Here is a 22,850-nt window from a genome sequence, read left to right as displayed (position 1 = left end):
CAAAAAGAGAGACAGATACAGTGTCTCTCACTTTTTTTTCCCTACCTCACCAATTTTGTTGATCGTCCTCATGAATGTCTTTCTGGAGCTGATGTTCAACATTTTTTTTCCTTTATTGTTTCATTTAAATTCAGTATAGAATTATATAGATTTCCTAGAACACACAGAAAGATTGAGTTGTATTTACCAACTTGGGGGGGAGGGAGGTGTACTGTAATAGCTATTAACGAGGACAATGGTTCACACAGTGCACACGAACAGAGACAAACGGGGCAGGAGGGAAGGGAGGGGAGGGGTGTGAGATACAGAGAGGGAGGGGCGGTGGACGGGACGCCGTGCGGTGTGCTTCAGTGCGCCTAAATGAGGATAAGTTGTTTTCACACACCTCCCCTCCCAACTTTGAAATAAAAAAAACAAAACAACTAAAATCATCAAAATTGCCCCCCTACCCCACATATTAAAAAACAAACAAACAATATTGGACATTAAGGAACAGAAGAGGAGGAAAATGGACGCGGTGAGAATGCCAGGAAAATGACCACTCCAATGGTCCTCCACAGACAGGAGGCGAAAGGTGGCAGTCGAAGTAGTGCCGGTGATGGGATCTCACTGTGTGACGTGTATATCTGTGTGTGATTGGAGGACAAGCAAAGGGTTGGCGAGGAGGTGAAAGAGGGGACAAAGGTGTACAGAAAGACGATGTTGGTGAAGAGGAGAAGAACAGGGAGGAGAAGGAGCTGGATGGCCCTTTTTTTTGCAGAGCATAGACACTCCCTTTGTATCATTAGCTCATTCAGATCTACATACACAATATGCAGCTGCCGTTTGGTAGATATATTGGTTTATGTACACAGCTGTGAGAGAACACATGCAAAGAGTATCATAGGAGGTGGGGAGAAAGAGGGCAGGTCGATGTAGAAAGTTGTAAAGGTGCTTTTGCTGTTTTTAATCTTTGGGGCAGTTGTGATGAAAATTGCTTCAAAGCGCTTTTTGTCTTTAAGGGGGCGGGACATCTGGAGATGTGTTTTGCCGAGGATGGAATGACCGGGGGAAGAAACAAGTGGAAGATGTGAGGGGCTTGAGCGAAAGTGCTCCAACGATCAATAGTACGTCTCCTTTTCCACCCAACCTGAAGCACAAATAGTAGAGAAAAAACACAGTAAATAAACAGTGCTTTTAGTAACTTGGGAAATTATTTTGATATTTAGACCCTACTGTCACCAGTTAGCTTAGCGTTACTTAACTGCTGCTCAATAATTAATAAATTTCTGTTTTTGTTTATAATCTACAGAAAAAGTTAAACTACTCTCATCTTAGGCCTGATGAACCAAAGACCTTTAAAGAAACGCCCACTTAAATGAAAAAAAAACAAAAACTTCGCTCACCTCCAGGGTTCCGGCGAAGGATGAGTTTTCGAGCTTCATCGTAAACAAAGATGAGAAAACTATAAGGAAATGCACAAAACCACCAGGTAGGCCTGTGGAGAGAACGAGAGAACTGCAATCAAGTAACCAGACAACTTGATCTTTCAATGTATTTATCTGTGTGTTGCTGAAACTCACTTTAGAGGATACATCCTGAGTGCCACATCCATGCCTGGGCAGTAGGACAGGAAGGCAGCCAGGGCTGTTTCTTCAAACAGGCCAAAGATCAAGATCTTGTTCCTGCGTTTAGAAAAGCCACATATTAAAGCCAAAAACATATCTACATAGATACATACATACATCTCGATTAGTATAATCTAGATTTTTTTTCTATGCTGATAAGATTGGCAGAAAAGACAACTATAATGCAGTGAATAGCTCTTTGACTTACTTCATGCCTTGCTGGAAGACAGAGTTGCGCCTGGTCTTGCAGATGATGAGATCAGCCCACTGCACTACCACAATACTGACAAAGAAGGCTGTGTGACATGTAAACTCCACGATCTTCCTCTGTTCATATGTCTGTGAAGGCAGGAAAGAACCATAATAGTAAGATGTAGTAGCAAAATGTGAAAACACAAAATTTGCACCTACTACACACTTACCCATTGCTGGCCATAGCTGTCTTCCAGGTCATTTAAACTGCGGTCGTCCCAGTTGAGTCGGATGCCTACTAGCTGAGAGGGCAGGAAACCATTTTCAGCCAAGATGACAAAGTAGGCGAAGAATCCTCCCAGAGCCTGGATCATACCTTAAGAAACATGTACACACATCGAGATTGAGTTACCAATTTTTAAGTTTTCTGATTTCCAAAATCGAGTTTCCCCCCTAAACACCGAGGACAGCTCCAAAGATAATCCAACTATTGTTTTTTGTGAACAAAAAAAAAAAAAAAGAGGGGGATAAAGTGATTTTTACAACAAAATGACTTCTAGGCAACTCAGATCTAACTTCAATCCACATCAAAGACAATTCACAGCCTGGATCAACAGTCACAATCTTCAGTTCACCCACCAATTTGTCCATAGGCAATGCTGATAAGCCTCTCATTCACCAGCTTGTCCCTGGCTGGGTTCCTAGGCTGGCGCTTCATGATGTCGCTCTCAGCTGCTTCATAAGCCAGAGAGATGGCTGGAACCTGAGAGTAGAAGAAGAAGACAGTATGAGCTGTATGTGAGCATAATGCTGCATTCATCATACTAAACAAAGAGTCTTTTTAAGCTCTTTACCATGTCAGTTCCCAGGTCAATACACAGGATTGTGATGGTTCCCAGTGGCAATGGGATGTTGACTATGATAAAAAATAGGAAGGGGGTGATCTCTGGGATGTTGCTGGTCAAGGTGTAGGCAATGGACTTCTTAAGATTATCAAAGATCAAACGACCTAGAGGGTAAAGAAAAGAAAAAAAAAGAAACAGTAGACAGTTCACGTCACATTCTGTCCAACTCTGACATCTCAAATGCAAGTGGATGATCGGGAACTCTGCTTTCATGCAAGACATTTTTTATTGGAAAAAAACAACAACCATTAGCATCTCTTTTCTTTCTAAAGCGTCATTTCTATCTTCCTCCTACGTCCTTTCTCAGATTCTCATTACAAAACTTTTTATTGATTTAAGCGTTCTTAGTCTTTCAGTGCTCTCCTTTGGGTCGTCTCACCTTCTTCCACTCCAGTGACAATAGAAGCAAAGTTGTCATCCAACAAGATCATGTCTGCAGCCTGCTTGGACACATCGGAGCCTGAGATTCCCATGGCAACACCAATGTCAGCCTTTTTCAGTGCAGGTGAGTCATTCACACCATCACCTGTCACAGCTACAATAGCACCCTAGGACAAATGAAAGAGAACGACATTAATTAAAGCGAATAAAAAAGCTGTTTTTGTTACATGTTTTCATTATTATTTAGCAAGGTTTTATTGAATTTAAGATAGTTTATTGAAATTATTAATTTCCAAGATTATTAAATAAATGTAATAAATTAAATATACATTAATACATAAAAATATAATATTGTATGTGCTTATATTTCGATTGTTACCACTTTATTTTACATTTCATTTTAAAGCTTCTTTTTAACATTATTTTTCTAGCTTTTGTACAGAAAAATGTTAAGTTTGGGAACTGTAAAAAAAACAATTAACAGGCTGGTGCATTTTTTGCATTAAAAACGAAAAAACATGGCCATTTTTAATACAATCTATCTCCCTGTGTAAAAGCAAGCTCTTCATCCAGTGGTCAAATAGTGCCATCTGCTGTTCCAAAAGTATATTGACACCTCAAAGTGCAGTCCCTGGAATTAAGCCAGTACATTTCCAAAAAGAAAACCTGTAGCTTCTTTTCAAGCTAGTATATTAAAAATGTTCCAACCAGTCGCTGGCATCCTTCTACAATGATCAGCTTCTGCTGTGGTGAGGTCCTGGCAAACACAATCTCCGTGTGATTCCTCAGGATGTCATCCATTTGATCCTGAGACAGATCCTTGAGGTCTGAGCCATGAATCACACAGGCCTTGGCGTCTCTAAACACAGACATTAAAATGTTAGAACAAATTTGCTTTCACTTTGTGAGACTTGCTGCTTGTTTGGTGTGTGTTTTTCTGTAAACGTTCCTTACCTGGGATTGACCTGGCTGACAGGTATGTTGAGACGAGCTGCGATGTCCTCCACTGTCTCGTTGCCCTCTGAGATGATGCCCACTCCCTTGGCAATGGCCTTGGCTGTGATCGGGTGATCACCAGTAACCATAATGACCTACGAGAACAACAAAAATGACTTCTTATTGGCAACAATAGACTAAACTTAAAGATCAAAGAAGTTTGTGTCGAATCTAAACAGCTTACCTTGATACCAGCGGATCGACATTTGCCAACAGCATCAGGCACGGCGGCACGGGGAGGGTCGATCATGGATATGAGGCCGACGAAGCAGAGATTATCTGTCTGGAAGTTAACATCATCTGTGTCAAAGGCAAAGCCCTTGGGATACTGATCCTCTGGCAGCAGCACGTGGCAGAAACCTGGAGCGAGGGGAAATGTGTGACTTAATGCTGTTTATTTAAGCATATTTTTTGTGGCTTTCTCTACTTTTTAAATAAATTCCACTACACTCCTTCCTACAGTTATAACCTTAAAGTGTTTTGTTTCAACAATTCAACAGATCATAATTTAAAAAAAATTATGTTAAAGTCTTATAAATTAGTGAAAACCAAGAGAGCGGTATTATAATTCTAAAAAACAATTCTTGTATGCGATGCTGAATTAGCTATTTCAAGGTTTGTCACAGTTAATTTCCTTATTTCAAATAGGGCTTTTTGAGCTTCTAAAAGTATAAAACCTTCATTACATCACGCGTGATTTACATTTTCCTATTGAAAATGTGTAAGAGACAAAACTATTAGGTTTAACAGTATGTTAGAAATTAACTTACAACATTAATAACATTGTAAGTAGAATGGGTCGGGGTGGTTAGAAGAGGTTTAAAATGAATAAAACCAGAGGTTCTAAATGCAGTGGTTCTATCACAGCTGGATTATTGCAATTATTGTAAAAGAAATAAAAAAAACATTTCAACAAATTAAAAATAAATCTTCACGACGTGCATCATAATGCTCTTACAGAAATCATGTCAGTGATATGAATAGTAATCTAGGATGGGTAATTGCTAATTATATTGAAGACTGTTTTCACATTTAATGAACATACTTGTGAAAAATGATTTGCAACAGAAAATAACTTTACAATGCCAAAAGCTAAAACAAGTAATATACAGAAAACAGTAATTCACAGGCAAAGATTGGGTGGAAGTTCCTACCAGTTTATGTTAAATTAAGCTCCTAAAGAACGAGTCAAATATAAAACGGTGTGTATCAAAATTAGTAAGAATTGTAATTAAAATAGTTTGGATAATGAATACAGCGGATGTGTGCTGTTTAGTTCTAAAGTGTCGTTTCTTATAACCCTATTCTTGGAACTAAAGTAAAAGTATCTTGTAAGGAAGTGTCTACATGAAACTCAATGCTGTCTGCAAGAGGAGAGCCTTGTTTTGTGTTTACGTGTTGGATTGAGTGTGTTAAGGACCCTCAGGAAGAAACTCTCTGCGGCTGATGCTGATTAAACAAATAAACACAGTACAGATGTGTAGTAAAAATATATTAATGTCCAATTTGGATTTGATCAGTCTTTTAAAAACCAGTTTGACAATGAATTCAAAACCTGGAAAGTGGACGTTAACATGACCTTCAGAAGACAGCACAGGATGGATGCGTCCACAGATACAGGACTTGCTCGATTATAGTGAAAACCATAATCACAATTAAGCTTAACATTAACATTTTCTTCTTTGAAACCAGTTAAATGGATGTAAAAAATAATATATAAATAAATGAATAACAGTGGATGGATGGAACATCTGCAGCCTGACATGAAGAAAGTTCGGACTTATCGTTTTATCTATGATCATGAATGGAAACCACATTTATAATAAAGTAAACACTCAATCCTTTGCCCAGAAGAACATACACTGCATCCGATAGGCTATTAAGCGATGACTAAAATAATACTTTTAGCTGAGCTACATTTTCAAATAAATTGTTATTAAATAAAATGTGTATTTTGGGATTTTGAACCTGATGGCCACACTGTCAAATCTTTCCCTCAGTATCCACCTTCACCTCTTTCGACCTTACCCAGTACTCTCTCTCCCAGTCCTCCCAGCTCCATGTAAGCATTCTGGAAAGCTTCCTTCATCTCCTCATCCATAGGCTGCTCCTTGCCCTGCAGCATGATGGTGGAACAACGATCCAGGATCCTCTCAGGGGCTCCCTTCATCACCAGCAAGTAGCGGTTGTCATTTGGATCTTCTGTTTCATGAACAGAAAGCTAGGGGAGGAGAACAGAGATAAGCATTAAAATGAGACCATCTGATGCATTACTCAGTGTATAACATATGTGTTCACCCATATTGACCCTTTACTCACTTGGTATTTGTTGGTGGAGTTAAAGGGAATCTCAGCCACCTTCTTGTTCTTATCCCTCATCATCCTGACTGAGCCGCATGACAGCTCGATACACTTCAGCAGAGCTGACTCTGAGGCATCACCAGCCACGTCACGCTTCAGGATGGACACTGAGTCTTGTCCAGCTTTGAACTGTGCGCGGTTACACAGAGCAGCAACACGAGAAAGAGACAGCCATGTCACAGAGCTCTTGTCAAATGCAGCACCTGCAGAAGGAATGTAAGAGTGAGAATTAATAAATGTTGTACTTTTTTAGTAATCATTTTTAATTCTTTTACACTATAAAAATATTTGAGCCATCAGTGTTGCCCGTATGCCATCCCTTCACTTACCCGACTGGTCCTCTGTGGTGTCAGCCTCATGGATCTGGTTGTCAAACCACATGTGGGCCACAGTCATCCTGTTCTGGGTCAGGGTGCCGGTCTTGTCAGAGCAGATGGTGGAGGTGGAGCCCAGAGTTTCAACAGCTTCCAAGTTTTTCACCAGGCAGTTCTTCTTAGCCATACGCTTGGCAGTCAGAGTCAGACATACCTGCACAGAGTTCAAATTGTCAACTGATCCGTTTCCTCGATTCTAAAAGAAGTAATCTAATTATACACTAGCACAATATTAAACACACTAAATGAGAAGGTTTGTGTTTATTTCTATAGAATCTCCAAAAAGACCAGTGAAAAGGCATGAAAAAGAATCAGGCAAAGGAAAGCACTGAAATATGTAACCAAAAAAATACAAAAATAAAGCAAATGTTTGCCTGCTTACAGTTACAGTAGCCAGCAGCCCTTCAGGCACGTTAGCCACAATGATGCCAATGAGGAAGATGACGGCCTCCAGCCAGGTGTAACCCAAAATGATGGCCAAGATGAAAAAGGTGACGCCCAAGAAGACAGCCACTCCTGTGATAATGTGGATAAAGTGCTCGATCTCGCGGGCAATGGGTGTTTTGCCGGTTTCCAGGCCGGACGTCAGAGTAGCAATGCGGCCCATGACTGTGCGGTCTCCAGTGCAAATAACAATGCCACGCGCTGTGCCTGGTGTGGATCAAAAAACAAAATCAGAAATACAATCTTACAGGTGCAACAACTTTGTTGCATTAGAAGGTGATTTTTTTAAATTTTATTTAAAAACACATTTCTAAAATCACGACCTGACAACTGGGTTTAGAGATAAAAAAACAACAAAAAGAGCGCAGTGACAATATTGTGTGTAAGGGGGCGCCAGTTTAGCTCAGTAGTTAAGCAGGCAACCATACAGGCATGCCACATGGACAGAGCGCTGGGTTGGAGTCAGACCCGTGGCCCTTTGCTGCATGTCGGATATTTCAAGCAGAAGAAAATTGTTCACAATGTTTATGGGTTTCTGGAGAGGTTTTTTTTAGTTAGTGTGTCATGATTTCTAGAAAAAAATCACTATGGCTGTGTTCTATTTGTTTGTTGCTTCATCTAGTTCTAGTACATTAGTATGTTCTAGTTTATACAGACTTAGTCTCCAAAGTTGATCAACTTGCCAAACGGCCTCAAAGCCCATAAAGTTTCTGGGGTGAACTGTCCCTTTAACTGTGAACTTTATCGCTTTGTTCAAACTGAGGGCTTTAAATTCAACCACAGTCCTGCAAGGTAACAATAGCATGCAGTGTTATTGCCATGGTGACAATACCTTCAACACAGTTTGTGGAGAAGAAAGCAACGTTTCGGGTCTCCAGGGGGTTGTCATGGGTACAGTCAGGTGACCTGCTCTGAGGCTCTGATTCTCCTGTAAGGGAAGAGTTATCTACCTGTTGGGCAAAAGAAAATGTTAAAGTTTTTTTTTTTATTACATATAAAAAGAAACAAAAATATAAATCTATGCATGTGACTGTGTGTGTGTGTGTGTGTGTGTGTGTCTTTACCTTGCAGCCGTGAGCTGAAGTCACCCTGATGTCAGCAGGGATCCTGTCTCCACCCTTCACTTCAATCAGATCTCCGGCCACCACTTCCTCAGCATTGATCTGCACCTTCTCACCCTCACGGATCACCAGTGCTTGCTGCAGGAGAGGAAATAATGTCATTCATGATGCCAGAATTACATTTAGAGAGCTCCATGTAGATATGTTTGACTTACATACTGTAAGTAACTAATTTATAATCAAAACACTGGCAAGCACCAGCTGTGAAACTTCTTTTTGTGTATACAGCTTTTATTCTAAATCAGAGTGGCAAGTAGAGAGGTACGGGAGAAGCAGTGGGGGGATAATTTCACACAGGCCTTGACTGACATGTTAAATGTTACTGTAGAATGGAGGCAGGAGGTTTCTTCAAGTAAAAGCTATATGAGTAGTGGCGACAAGGATGTCTTGTACGCCTTCTGCTGTCCTTACAGCATAGATTACTTCATACTGTGTGTACGGGATCAAGCACCTATTTACCTGAGGTACCATGTTTTTGAAAGACTCCATGATTTTAGAGCTCTTAGCCTCTTGAAAGTATGAGAAGCAACCGGTGATGACTACGACAGCTGTGAGCACAATACCAAGGTACAACTGAAAGGAGAGAAAATTAGAAATATGTTAGTGGGGGTGGTTTGAAGCCACCGAGTGCAGTATGTGTAAAATATTTACTGAGGTGTTATTTATGTTAATACCCAAGAGTCTTAGGTGTGACGGGTATGTTAATGAGGTGCAAATAGGCCACAGATGAATATGTTTGGGCTAAACCTGTGTGACTAATTGTGAATGTGTGTGTGGGTTGCTCACGTTGTCCCCTGCAGGCTCGTCCTCGGTAGCTGCCTGGATAGCGTAGGCCAGAAAGCAGAGGATGGCGCCGGTCCACAGCAGGATGGAGAATCCACCGAACAGCTGGCGACAGAACTTGACCCATTCTGGGGTGGTGGGAGGAGGGGTGAGAGCATTGGGACCATCCCTGAGCAGAAACTCTGCGGCCTTGGCATTGGTCAGTCCCTGCAGTGAACCGAGAGGAAGCGGAATGTGAAGTTCAAAAGCATTTCTTTGTCACAAACTCTAACCATGAAAAGTACATCACTGCCACCTGGTGGCAAACTGGGAAAATGCGTTGTCAGCTTACCTGGACAACGTCAGTCTGGAATTTCCTGCATACTTCCTCTACAGACATTTTGTGTTCCGTCTGTTATTAAACCCCCCCCCCCCAACAAACAGAAAAATAAAAACAATGTAGATTAGAATTTCTTGTAGTTCACAATTTTATTTGTATTTTTAGTTGCATGCAGAGATATTTTGTGGGGAAAACTCTCCAGCTTAAATTTATTCATGGAGGAAATTTTGATTAAAAAAAAAAATCTATCGTTTTATTTTACAGAAGGAAATTCAGAAATCAACGCCATGCATGCAGTTCACCTGAGGGGTAAGAGTATGTGGTAACGGCAGCCAGGTATGGCGACCATGGTGTCTGTTTCTTGGGCTGAAAAGTGGGACGAAAATGCCGACTTCCTCATAATAAGTCCCCCCATCTTACCAGCAAAAAATACAAAAACGTTTGCGTGTATGGGAAAATAATTTCTTCTCTGTCCGAAAAAATGCTGCCAGTTTCCTTCCATTAATTCCATTCTGAAAGAAGATTTTCTTCAAAAATACATCCTTGCATCATTTCAAGGATGTTAAAAAATTTTTTTCACAATATCATTTAAAAAAAAATTTGAAATACTAAGAAAACTGCACACGAGCGATCAATCATCCTTTGACTGACAGGAACAAAAATGAACTGACCCAAAACTTTGCCCATGACCAGACCTTTGTATGGATCCACTCAACAGTGACAATTAAATCCAGCAAGATGGAAACAGAGTGCAGTAAAACTTTGTAACCTCTAACACACATCATAGCAAAACTCAGTTACTACTACACAACTATTCTTAGAAAAAAAGGAAGCGTTTACTTACAATGGGTACTTCCTTCTTCAGGTCATCCATGTCCTTGGTTCCCCCCTTCTTCTTCTTGGGGGATCGGTCATCTTTGTCCTGTGTGGTGGCAACGCGGTAACTGTCTGACTTCCCATACTACAGACATACACACATGTTTTATACATGCCTGTGGACTACATAATGGAGAGAGCAGCCCTTGTCCTCTTGGTTTGTTATGTTCATTGCAGCCATTAAAAACTACACTGCTCTGTAAAATATTAAAACATTTGTAAACTGATGCGAGAGCAGCCTTCTTAAGAGTATTAATCAGCCACTGACTGCAGCTGAATTAAAGGCAGTGGGCACTGCTGAACTGGCCTTGATGAGATTTGTTTCATTACACAGCTAATAACGTTGTATCCTTGTGAAGTGGCCTTGAGAGGTAGTAGTAGTATAATAATGGAATGTATTTTTAGTTTCTGAGGATGATGTTAGCTAAAAAAAAAAACCATGACTAGAGCAGGGCGATATGGCCAAAAATATTTATCACGATATATATTTGAAAATTTGCAATAACGATATAACCGACGATATAATTGATGTGAGACAAAATACAACTCCACAACATTACTAGCGCAAAAAGACAACCTTCCATTTATTTTCACTTAAGAAGCTGGTTTTTATGTACATTAAAGCTTTATAAAAATGTAACAGTGCAAATGCAAATTCCTTGCTGAAAGTTTAACCAAAAGGCATTTCCAGTAGAAATGGGCTGACATATCCTGAGCATAACCATATATAATATCCACTGAAGTTAAAAAGAGGTGCTTTGCAACATTAAACTGCAGTGTGCAGTACGTATTTTTCGGACCATAAGGTGCACAGGATTATAAGGCACATTAAGCGAAACAAAGCAGTCAGATAAATCAAACTTTATTAAACTCATTCTTCTTGCTTCCTCCACTTCTGTACCATTGTTTCATTAATGTTGAATTCTCTGGCAGCTGCTCTATTCCCATGTTGCTGCAGTATATTAATGACTAACCTCGTATTGTGGATGGATTATCTCAGTTGTTCTCCTGACTAAAGTTTGGTCCGTTTACAGCATCCTGCCATGCGATTGCATTTGTCTCTAACCATGAAGAACCTTCACGTTAACTTTTATAAGTGGAAAAGTGTTAGTGTTCGTCCTCCAGCTTCACTGTTTATGTTATGCTAACATAGCTGTGTCGCTAGCGATCACGTAGCACATCATTATATACCAGCTAGCCCAACTTCAGTAACCCTACAAACGTCACTGCTGTTTAGTTTCCTGTCTTCATTTATGTTGGAAGTGATAGCAGAGCTGTACGTTTGATTTTTTTCAGAAATCTCTCAGTCAGAACATGCAATATCATGCTTAGGTAACTAGCAAAACTAGCGAGCTAACTTCCGCTAGCTTCTTGCTAACTTCTAACTCCCGTTAAATGTAATAACTTTTGTTTTCATGGATGCCTGGAAGTTAAACTTTATAGTTACACCTGGTAAAGCAGCAATGCTGATCGTTTTATTAAAGATGAAAGAATTTAGACAGTTTTTAACTCTAAGTGATGCTGCAGTGTTGTTTGACCTGAAGCCTACGGAGTTTAGGACCCAGATTACTCCCAGATTTAAGAGCATCTTAGTCCGACAAATACGACAATAACAACGGCCGCTTGCATGTTCTGCAAAAAATGTGCTTTGTTGTGTATCTGATGGACAAACACCAAACCAGTTCCACATCACTGAAGTTGCACCATTTTTACAAACCAATTCTGGTTCATCTGTTTCACTCAACAATCGGCCATGTGCGTATGAAAACAAAGGCACTGCGCATGCGCGTTTTACTCCCATTCTATCGCGATATTTCATTTTCCTATCGTTGCCTAACATTATACCGGTATTACCGTGAACGGTATAATATGGCCCAGCCCTACCCATGACTATAAAAACCTATTATTATAAGCATTGTTAAAGAATTGAAAACATATTACCCGGGTGGCTCGGTTTTGCTCAACCAAATATAAAACTGGGTTAGGAGTGAATTATCAACACATCAAAGCAAGTGCCTGCAGCCCGATCTACCCATTTGATCTCCATTGATCAAATAATGCTCCCTTCAATGACCACAAGATCCTGATGGACACATCAAAACGTATAGTGCAAATGGTTTAACCTTGAGGTCTTAACAAATCACTTTTGCTCCTTTTCATTTACTTCTCCAGCAGTGAGCATTAACGACATAAGAAAGAGACAGCGAACAGGAAAATTGAGTTTGCAGACTCATCAAAGCGTTTCTTACCAGACTCTTGCATGCACTACAATACAAAACCATCAGAGCCACTTTGATGTCAAGAAAAATTAAACTGCGTGTATACGCAAACATGCAGACACAGACACATCAGCTGTCTTTACTCTCCTCTGCCTGCTTTACATCAAATCTATTATTCCAGTTACTGTAAATCTCCCCTTAGAAGATGGCTCACTTTGTTTAACTACACATAAGTGAGCTATTTATAACCTCATTTCCTCCATCATTGCATTTTCTGATCCTTAGTCTATAGCTGTAATTCTAGCCTGTTGTCTGGAAGGAGAGTAGTCTGACCTTTGATGAGCCTCATCCATACAAATCTGCTTCATCAAAGGTCAGAGGTGACATGGAGTGACAAGAACTCCTCCCAGGAGATGCAAGTGGGTTCGCTCACTGATCCAACCTGGTCATCGGGGGAGTTGAGCTTGGTGAAACATCATTTTAGTGAAATATACAGTATTGATTCCACGCAGGGGATTGCAAAATTAAATCCCCACAAGTCAAACAGAAAAGTCAATACCTATCGACTAATAAATCAATAACAGCAGTCATTTTGTGTCAAACGATAAAAAAAAACGAGGTTAAAGGTTAACCTGTAACTTAAATATGATGAAGTGCTGAATGTGTGCTGTTGTTCACAGGGAAAAATACACCCTCTAGTGGTATAGCCGGGTTGATCACTCCTGCTTGGTCACTTTATTTAAATCTGATATTGTAAATTAGATATGAACTGCTTATCTGACCTCGAACATAATTAGTCTAAAACAAGTTGGCCCTTTATCCAAATCAAACGGACACATTTACAAAAGCACCTGGGAGGGGGTATGAAACGAGATCCCGAGTCCTCCGCACATGTTGACATGGAAACTCCCACACCCAGACCGCACCAAAACATACACCCCTGCAGTTACACCAGTGTGCGTAATAAAGATCAGCCTGCCAGTGAATTTTCCACTTGAGCTGTAATTGTACTGCTCTTGTGCAAAAGTCTTGTGAAATCATGTCTCTGCGTATTTAGTCTGTATGCAATTGTTACTTAAGACCTGCCTTTCTGGTTGTGCTCATAACTGAAAAAAAAAAGTATTCATGAAGCAACACATGCAAGACATCTTGGGAAAATTGCCGACCAATTGAGGGAGTGCTGCTCTCAACGACCACTGCTGAATTCAAAGCAAACAATAAAACCACTCGTTCAAGCATGTCAAGCAGAGAGTAGGCTGTCAGAGCGAGGTAGCTGTTTGACTGGACTACAAGCACACACACACACACACACACACACACACACACACACACACACACACACACACACACACTTCTGCAACAAAAGAACAGGTGAGCAAATCTCTTGTTGCAGCAAGACTGGGCAGGCCTGGTGAGACAGAGGGTAAGGGAGCAGAGACTGATGCAGTGGAAAAGTACTGCTGCTCATCCCCTCTGAGACAGACCCTGGGCATGTGTGTGCTCGTGTGTCACGTCTCTGAAAATGACAAAGAGGAAGTGCTTGCTCATACATGTGTACACACACATGTGAACGTGCCTGTTCAGACTGAATAACAGTTAAATATCTCTGATCAGAGATCAGAGGTGTTGAATAACATGGAAAGTTACAGATTTGCCTTCTATTCAAGTGTAATTTAGCACCATTGTTCCAAAGACAACAGACTGATGGGTGCTTGTGAATCATCTGTCAGACTTTTTATTGCTGTTGTAGATAATTTTTTCCACAGAGAGTGACTGAACACAGCAAATACACATTTAGGGAGCATTGTTAGCTCAGCAGTGCACCTGCTCCCCTGTGAATTTGCATGATTAAACTGATGATATAAATATGGAGACAAAGTTATTTCTCTTTATGTCGCACACACAGCAGACAGACAATAACAGTGGCTGGCAGGGGAGGGAGAGACGAGCCTCAAACAAAGAGAGAAATGTGGTGAAAAGTAAAGACAGAGACATGGATGACAGACAGGATTGGGCACACGGAAAAGGAGACAGCAGTGGGAGGTGATACAGCGAGGTGGAGAAAGGATCAGCGAGTGAGTGAAAGCACGAGAGGAGCTGCTGTCACCCTTCTCTCATGCTTCTAATTAGATATTGACCAGCAGTCTGTCTGCTGGCTCCATATCAGTGTTTGACCCTCAGTGACCCCACTCTAATAGATTGCGCAACTGCACTTATGCTATGCGTATCTTTTTGAATGTGTCCTCAAATGCTAATAGATTATATTCTCACTTTGGGTGTCTGAGTGTGCCCTTATGTGAACGTTCATTTGCAGGATATGAATGAGTTGTTAGCAGCATGAGTCACATAGGAAGTGATATCTTGGAAGCTTATCCTTTGTTTCGCCTTATTTACAGAATGTTAAGTGTTTTAGCTTTGTGTGCGCTTGGCACTCAATTATGACAAAGGGTTCAGCCTTTAAACACGTTGCAAGATGGCTTCACTGCACCTGATTTGCAATAGTTCTTCTTGAGTTATTTTGCAAAAACAAAACAAAAATTGATTTAAAAGGGATATCACTGTCAGCTGATATATATTTTTAGATCTTTATATCTCTCTTGACATTAGCTGTTAAATCAGGTGCTCGAAGAAGAAGAAAATATGCCATGCAGGAAGAACACGTGCTGCCTGTGTTTTTCTGTCCAGCTGTATCGCACAGCTCTGGGTAATTCAATGAGCCTCCACTGTCCTGAGGAAGGAAACGGAGACCCGTGGCTGGAATTACAGACACTCGCTCTTTCACAATATCACAAGCAAACAGAGTGATGGACAGACATATCTTTGGCATCATCAGGAAATGGAGAAATTCCATGCTCCTCTGTGGATAACGGAATGCAATCACTCAGATCTGGTGATATCCTGATTGATCAAAGTGTGTTTCAAATATCAGTAACTATCTTTTCCCCCTGCATCTGCATGCGCGTTTGAGTCTTGCACCGGCTGACCAAACTACACGATTTGCCCTCATGTGGACAACACTGATGAGCAAGCGTGTTTGGAGGGCAAGTAACCATGGAGACCGGCATGGCCATTGACATGGTGAATCTCAGCGGTGGCCTGGTACTCCTCGGATCCCCCGATGTAATCCAGGATGAGCAATAATTGATGCACCTGTAACTGGACACTGTAGTCACTGCTGTATAACGCTCACAGGCGATCGATTTAAGGAATAAGTATGTGTCTGTGTCTGTGTGAGCAGAGGTGAGTCATTGTATTGGCTACACTCCGTATGTGCAGCATCTACACGCATTGCGGCAGAGAGAGTGAGGGAGATGTAGAGTGAATAAAAGAGAGACCCAGTCACTGTACGGTAATGTGATAATACACAAAAGATAAGAAACTAAAAGTCAGCGAGGCCTGAGAATGAAAGAGAGTGTTGTGTCAGATAACGGCACACTTTCTACCTCGAATGACAGAAATGCAGGAAGTGTCATGTTGTGTTTAGGAGTGGCACCTGAGAGACGATTTATTATTATGCAAAGTCTGTTTAGCACGACAAGTTGAGGCATGAGAACTGATAGCGGATTTCACTGGAGCTGGGAAGTAATTTTCCTTCCTCTTTCCCTGCCATAAGGCAGAACAGAAACCGGTGCTTATGAATGCACAAACACAAGAGTGTTGTTTCTTTTCACATGAGGAAGTGGTTTGTAGATGGAAGAAATACATCTACGCCCAACATTTTCTTCTTAAAGTTTTCTTTTTTTCCAATGACCACAAAATCTGTCATACATGTCATATGAGGCTAGCCTTCTTCTTTTTCCGCAGACCTGACTCATTCAGTGATAACGTCATGTCCTCTGCACCACATGATGGTGTTACTGAGTGCTTCTAACATGACTACTGAGTGGTAAACAGAAGAAAAGTTTAAAGTAAAGTCACTCGTGTATGACTGGATGCATACGTTTTGTTTAAAGGTTGCATTGAGTGGAGTCAGCAAAGCCTCTCAGCCGACTGTTTCACACACATAGACCAACGAGTAGAATTAAAAGTTGTGAGAGCTTAAAATTTGTCATGCTTACATTTTTAAAGCATGTATTTACTGTGAATGTCCATAAGCTGCTCTTCTAACCTAAAATGATCCAATGAAAGCATTTTAAAGTTAAAAACATTGAATTTTACTAGATAAAATGTAAAAACTAATAAAAGTGTTCACCACATAAAATCTTAACACTGTTTCAGTAAGTGTGTGTGTGTGTGTCCCTGTGACTCGTGTATACACCCTATGGTACTGAATGCATACGTGTGTGCTCGTGTGTGACACCTTGCAAGGTCATTGGGCCATCTGCTGTTTCTTGCAGTAGGATGGAAGGGCTCGGGCCCACAGTAGGGGGCTCAGGGTAGCGACCCATGGCTGTTGGGATTATTTAGTCTGATTACTACACTGGATTAACCCACCGTGTTTCTCCTTCTCTTTGTCTCTCTCACTCTCCTTTCTACACCATTCTCGGGCATAAATGAATTTTTGTCATTGTATCGCTGTAGCAATCGTTTGGTGAACGTCTTTATAACAGCACTGGGTAAGGAAATAATTAAATTGTCACTGTTAACTGACGATTAGTATTTGAAAAGGAGACCACCAAAGAGCTCTTGCCTCTCTGTATCAGCCCTGAGAGTGATATGGAGTTTTCTTATCTTTCTGTTTAACAAAGTGAAGAGACATCAATAGGGAGAGACTGCAGATACCAGACTTGAAAAAGAAGAAAGGGAAAACCCTTCTGAAGGAAACAGACAGAGGCGGACCGGTCCCTACTGACATTCCTTTAATACTGGAGGAAATGAAATGTATGTATGATAATAATAATAAATAATAATAATAATAATAATAATAATAATAAATAATAATAATAATAATAATAATAATAATAATAATAATAATAATAATAATAATAATAATAAAAAGACTGTGGCTGAGTACTGAAACAAAATCTTAATCTCAGGAAACACAAACACACAAAGAGAGATTAACTCTGTACAGCTCTTAAATCATCCACTTTGGGGTGGCTCCGAAAACTAAAAATAAACAAAAGCAAGAAACATAATCACTGATAAGTCGAACTGACAATCTCAGCTTTATCTCAGCGTTATAACCCCCCCCCCCCTCCCCTCCACTCTGCTGCCTTGTGTCCATCTGCCTGTCCCTCATTATCTGCATCCGTTCAACCCATAGAGACCGTTTGTGTGTAACTGTGTAACTATAGTTCTGTACGATGGACTGCATAATGCTGGGCACTGTTAAGGACTTTAATACTACTGTCTGTGTGTCTTGGTCTGAGAGTGAATGTTGCCTGATTTAGACTAGTATTAAAACCAGATTCTTTGATCCCCATAACAGAACAGAGAACACCCGACTCAGAGCGGTCAAAACATTTTATATTTAATTCTTTATTCAATCATCTTCCGGAAGAGAGAGAGAGCCCTGCACAGCCCAATGCCAGTTGCAGGATCTCTAACATTAGAATGACATAAGAATGTCTCACATATAGGTGTTATTTTGGTACTTTACACGTCACACATAGTTTCAACAACTCCTTATATGTTACAAGTTCCTCCTTTCTGGCTTCCTGTATTTATTAATATGCTTGTATAGCTCTACACTAACTTCCTGTTTTTCAGTCTGGCTGAGCACTTAGCTGAGCACCTTCATTACTAAAGTACATCAAACAATATAATCAGAAAATAAGCACTAAGAATACATTAATTACATGACACTAGTATTGTAAATCTTAATTTCTTGGCGCTGGTAGAAAACATGGCATCGTGCCACAGTGTGAGAGAGGGCACCTCAACTATCAGGCAAGAGGTCACACTGAGATATGCAGATGTTAATGATCTCACATCTACACGCACCAGCTGCTGACTGCAAAACTACCAAATACCTATTAACATATCCCATTAAAACATGCAGGGTCCCTCATGTAAAGTCTATCAGATGCAGGAACGAATGGAAAATGCACAATTTAACAGTCAAGATAAATTTACAGAAAAGAAAAAAATTAATTTCCTTGCAGAGTGCTGCAGCTTAAATCGTAACAAACAGAGAGCTAATGACCTCTTTTGGGTCTGTGATAAGCCTTTGTCCACTGTGGCTGCCCAGTGTTACATGTTCTCCTTTAGTGTATTCACAAAGGGACACACACATCTCCACGACAACACCCTGAATTAGTCATGTTGCCGTAGTCAGGCAACCTAACCCTCCTGACTCGGTCTCTTTATGGGAGACCATCAGCACGTTAATGTTGCAGAACTGTTGGCCACATCAATCACTCTGTCCGTCTACTGTAATTTTGTTCTACAAGTAATGTAGAAAGGAGACAGCACTGACCTTTACATTTTATTAGAATTACACGAGCTCGCAGCTCAAGTCTAGTCTTATTAGTTTTAAGCTAGCAGGGAGGCTAACTCTAGGGGTGTTGCTGAGGCACTACAGAAATCTATCCTCAAGCAGCACTCTCACTAAAAAAATTGCTTTGATTACAAAGGACGTCTATTGATCCAAGTGGCTTGACGCGAGCAGTGGAGGTCCATTTCAAAGAATCACCATACTGACCTTAACTGACCTCTGGGCCACAGGTCTATGATAAACTTGTGTTTCATTAGATCTTTTATGCTTTTTTATTGGCTCTTGCAACGTGCAGGACACATCAGCTGTGGTTCAGTGCAGCCTATCTGCATCAGGCAGCAGGTGCAATGGGGAGGGATGTGCAGCACTCTGCACCAAACTGAGGGCTGGGCTTCTGCAGCGGACACACATATCCAACTCCTGAATTACTTTCTGTTACACCTTCCAACTTCTTTTCTATAGCAGCGCACACTTCTCTGGTACCAGTTTGAAAGCCTTTATATCATAAGGTAATGAATGAATCCAGTCTTTGAGGGGACTTATCTTTATCAGGAGCTTCTCCTCAGCCACACTGCACTAACAGCAGCACAGACACACCCATCACCATCAGCCATTATGGCCTTTCTTAAAAATCCTTTCTGCTGCTAAATCACCTTAATTTCCTTTTTCCTTACTGGGGTTTAAAGACAATCCCTACATCCCTACCTCTTCACCTCAACACTAACTGTTCAATCATGAAAACAAAAATTATTAAGACCTATTATGCTTCGACCCAAGTACATCCTTCCTCTCCTCATCCCATTTCTCTCTGCTCTCCCGGTTAACCAATATGACCAGGCACAGAAAGAGGAAACATGAGCTGCGGTATTGTGAGCCTCAGGTGATTATCCTGTAACAGGATATACATCCAACCACCCCTCCCCTCAACATATGCCACCTCCTTCGTTCTAAATCCCTCTCTCTTTCTCTCACTACTCCTGCAAACCAACCACCACTAATCTGTCTTTCCTTTCTCTCTGTACCCGTTGTTCTCTCAGCAGTGGCACATTCCCTTCCTTTGTGTCATGAGTTTGAAGATAAACAGCTGCAGATGTTGCATGTGTGCAGCCCTTCCTCGACATCTCACTTTACATTCCTCCCATGGACTCATCCTCAGTAACTGCATCAATGCAGAAAGGACAGTGAGAAAGATGAGAAGGTTTCCTCTTTCCTTAGAGATTGTCCTCCAAATTTAGAACGTATATCTCTGTGTCTGACAAAACGTGCCGGTTGGTTGCTCTATTCTCTCTTGTTAACCGGGTCCTTTCTGCGTGGCTGCTCGTGCCAGCCTATCACAGCCTTTTACAGGGAATTTCCACACCAGAGGCCCCGCCCCCGGTTTGAAGCAGAAGGAACGTCGCAAGCGGTGCCCCCTGCGGCCTTGGGAAAGGACAGCTGGCAATGCTATAGGACAGTGCGCTAGTGCGAAATCCTCAGACGGAAAGAGGGACAAGTCAGTGCTGTACATCAGCACAAGTGATGACACTTTTCCATACACAGCTCTATTCCATTATCCATCCATCTTTTCCATTTAGGGTAACCTCAGCGCCTTAAGCGCAAACACATTCGGCAGGCTTGCATATACTTTCTTTATGATTTAAGACATCAGAAGGGAAGCTCATATTCCTTATTGATCTGTTCTATAACAGCAGTCTCCGAGGAGACAGGACATCCTCTGAAATGACAGTCCATTTCCACTCAACGTCCCTCTCTCACTGCTTCAGTGAACTTCCACACAGCAGCAGCAGCAGCATCAGCAGCACATGCGTAAGCACTTTTTTTTTTTTGCACTCCCATCCCTTTTGACGCAGTGCCCACTATAGCTTCCACATCTATAAGAAGACACTGACATGGACCGGAGGCTCTCTTCTACCTCCCCGGAATCCAACACACTGAACCTCTCTGTTGGCGCAGAAATGTCAGGCTTTGCAGGGCAACATTAGCTGGTCTCACTGTAATGAAACCGGCTTGCACTGCCTCCGCAGAGCTGGAAATGTCTCAGCTCCGCATGGTCTTCCTACTGCAGCGTCATGCCACCGCATCGCTCAGTCGGTGCACAGGGGTTAAATATTACTACTCTTTCATGGCGAGGCGATGGAGCCGAATTGCGCAATAACTCACACCACCAGCCGCATCTTGACTTTACCTTGTATTTTTCCACCAGACTCCATACTGGTCAATTTACACGAGTGATAGGTTTATCCATATACCCGGAAACAGCTCAAATGCGTTTAATAGCTTAATGGATGCGCGCAGTAGAAGAGAGCCCTCTAAAGTCACACTGACGAACCTTATTGTCATTATTGTCATTCTCCTCGTGTAGCCGGCTGGAGTCGTCGTTTCTTTAATCTGTGATGTGTGTAAATGTAGTCACTGCTGGCGATTATCGAGTCCCTGTTATGTCACAAATTAAAGGGGAAATAGCCTAAGCTGGTGAAGCGCTTATTCGTGGTAACCGCATTATGACGCACGGGTCAGCGAGGGTGCCGAGGATGGACTCCTCAGCTGATAGCGTCCAGTGTAAGTACGCGGCGTGCTCATCATCCTCACCGGACAGTTGCTTCGCTTGCGCGCAAACAGATGACCGCAGAAGGGGGGGATGCCAGCGGGGTTTAACGCAGCAGAGGGCAGGAGGAAGGTGGAGGTGGGTGGGGGTGGGCAGCGAGGGCATGAAGGAGGTCATAATGCACTGCGGTCTTTAATCATAAAGAAAGTGCATGCAAGTCTGCCGAAAATGTGGCAAAACTCAGTATTATTTTTAAACTGCAGCTTAATGATGGGGAGGGGAATAACCTTAACACGTGCTCCTCCTCTAACACACAGGAGCATACAGGAAGAATAAACCGATTAGGCCTATCATGGCTGGCAAGGTTATGGTCAAAGTAAGGCCTTTACGACTTAAAAGAGCCTACACATCTGACACACCGACAAGCTGGAAACATCACAGACCTACAGTACTTAGATATAAGACTTTGGCATTCGTTTCTAAACATTTCATCACGGGGGCAGCAATTAATGAGAATCCCAGTACAAATTAGCCCACACGAGCCAGAAATAATAACTGATCCAAGTCGAATGAAAGTGAACAGTCCAAAAGAAGCTCGTTTCCACTACTGCACTAGATAAGAGCTCGTGGCTACATCAATTTGTCGCAGTCTAGACCGGCGTAAAACACAGTTCCGCATTAGAGTCAATGTCACTCAGACAAACGGGATTTCCATTAAGAACAAAAATGACATCACGCCTCAGTTTGACAGCTTTTCTTTAGGCTTTAGGCTACCTCTCACTTTTCAGGCCACTTCAGGTGGGCTACAACGCAGTAAAAAAGTTGGAATCGCCGGTTCTTACCCCCATGTTGACGCAGTCACTCTTTTCCTCTCAGGTGATGCACGGCTTGAGAGGTGTCAGCCCCTCACGTTGAACTATATCAAAATGCCTTGCCTTGAAAAGCAAAAGAAGATATGCTCAGTTGTTTTGTGTTGCATAGTGGAAAAAAACACAGGTAAACGACGTCAGACAAGTTATCTATAGCCTAAGTCTGACAGAAGAATTGTCTTTGGTTTAAATAAACTGTCTCTCAAACCTTCGGCGAGGTTAGGCTGCAGTTTCCCCTTGTGGGACGTCTTTCAAATGAAATTCTGCAGTCTCAAGCGGAGCATCACGCGGGGAACCGCTTCCTCCCTTTGCTCTCTGATACTTGTGGCCACAAGTACCACCTCCCTCCCCATTTCTGCCGACATCACTCCGCCGGTGAAAGAAGCGAATCGGTGAATCGAGAACTGACAGAGCTGGCCAATGAGCGCCTCCGACCAATTGTATTTATCCTACTCCACAAGCCAGCCAATAGAACTATA

General features: G+C 41.7%; 1 protein-coding gene across 2 annotated transcripts; it reads right to left on the bottom strand.

Moving 5' to 3' along the window:
* Positions 1 to 1,039: 1,039 nt before the first annotated feature.
* Positions 1,040 to 22,694, bottom strand: atp1a3b (ATPase Na+/K+ transporting subunit alpha 3b). 2 transcript variants are annotated; one of them, XM_085471723.1, is made up of 23 exons: positions 22,580 to 22,694; positions 22,345 to 22,437; positions 10,328 to 10,444; positions 9,496 to 9,555; positions 9,168 to 9,371; positions 8,841 to 8,954; positions 8,325 to 8,459; positions 8,093 to 8,210; positions 7,199 to 7,467; positions 6,772 to 6,970; positions 6,401 to 6,645; positions 6,110 to 6,302; positions 4,266 to 4,441; positions 4,040 to 4,176; positions 3,794 to 3,944; positions 3,084 to 3,252; positions 2,654 to 2,808; positions 2,439 to 2,562; positions 2,030 to 2,175; positions 1,816 to 1,946; positions 1,563 to 1,664; positions 1,386 to 1,477; positions 1,040 to 1,129 (listed from the first exon to the last, which is right to left on the bottom strand). In XM_085471723.1, exons 2-23 carry the CDS (start codon positions 22,348 to 22,350, stop codon positions 1,101 to 1,103), a joined length of 3,072 nt encoding a protein of 1,023 aa, XP_085327849.1. In that variant the 5' UTR covers positions 22,351 to 22,437; positions 22,580 to 22,694; the 3' UTR covers positions 1,040 to 1,100. The 2 variants fall into 2 exon arrangements, with proteins under 2 accessions (XP_085327849.1, XP_085327850.1); XM_085471724.1 differs by having other exon boundaries at positions 10,328 to 10,405.
* Positions 22,695 to 22,850: the final 156 nt, after the last annotated feature.

The sequence above is a fragment of the Copadichromis virginalis genome, linkage group LG11 (genome assembly GCF_057382275.1).
Source record: "Copadichromis virginalis isolate Kocher_CV1m ecotype Utaka linkage group LG11, C_Virginalis_male_GT1.1, whole genome shotgun sequence".
Lineage (NCBI taxonomy): Eukaryota > Metazoa > Chordata > Actinopteri > Cichliformes > Cichlidae > Copadichromis > Copadichromis virginalis.
Note: the sequence above shows the minus strand (reverse complement) of the source record. Positions and strands in the feature narration are given on the sequence as shown.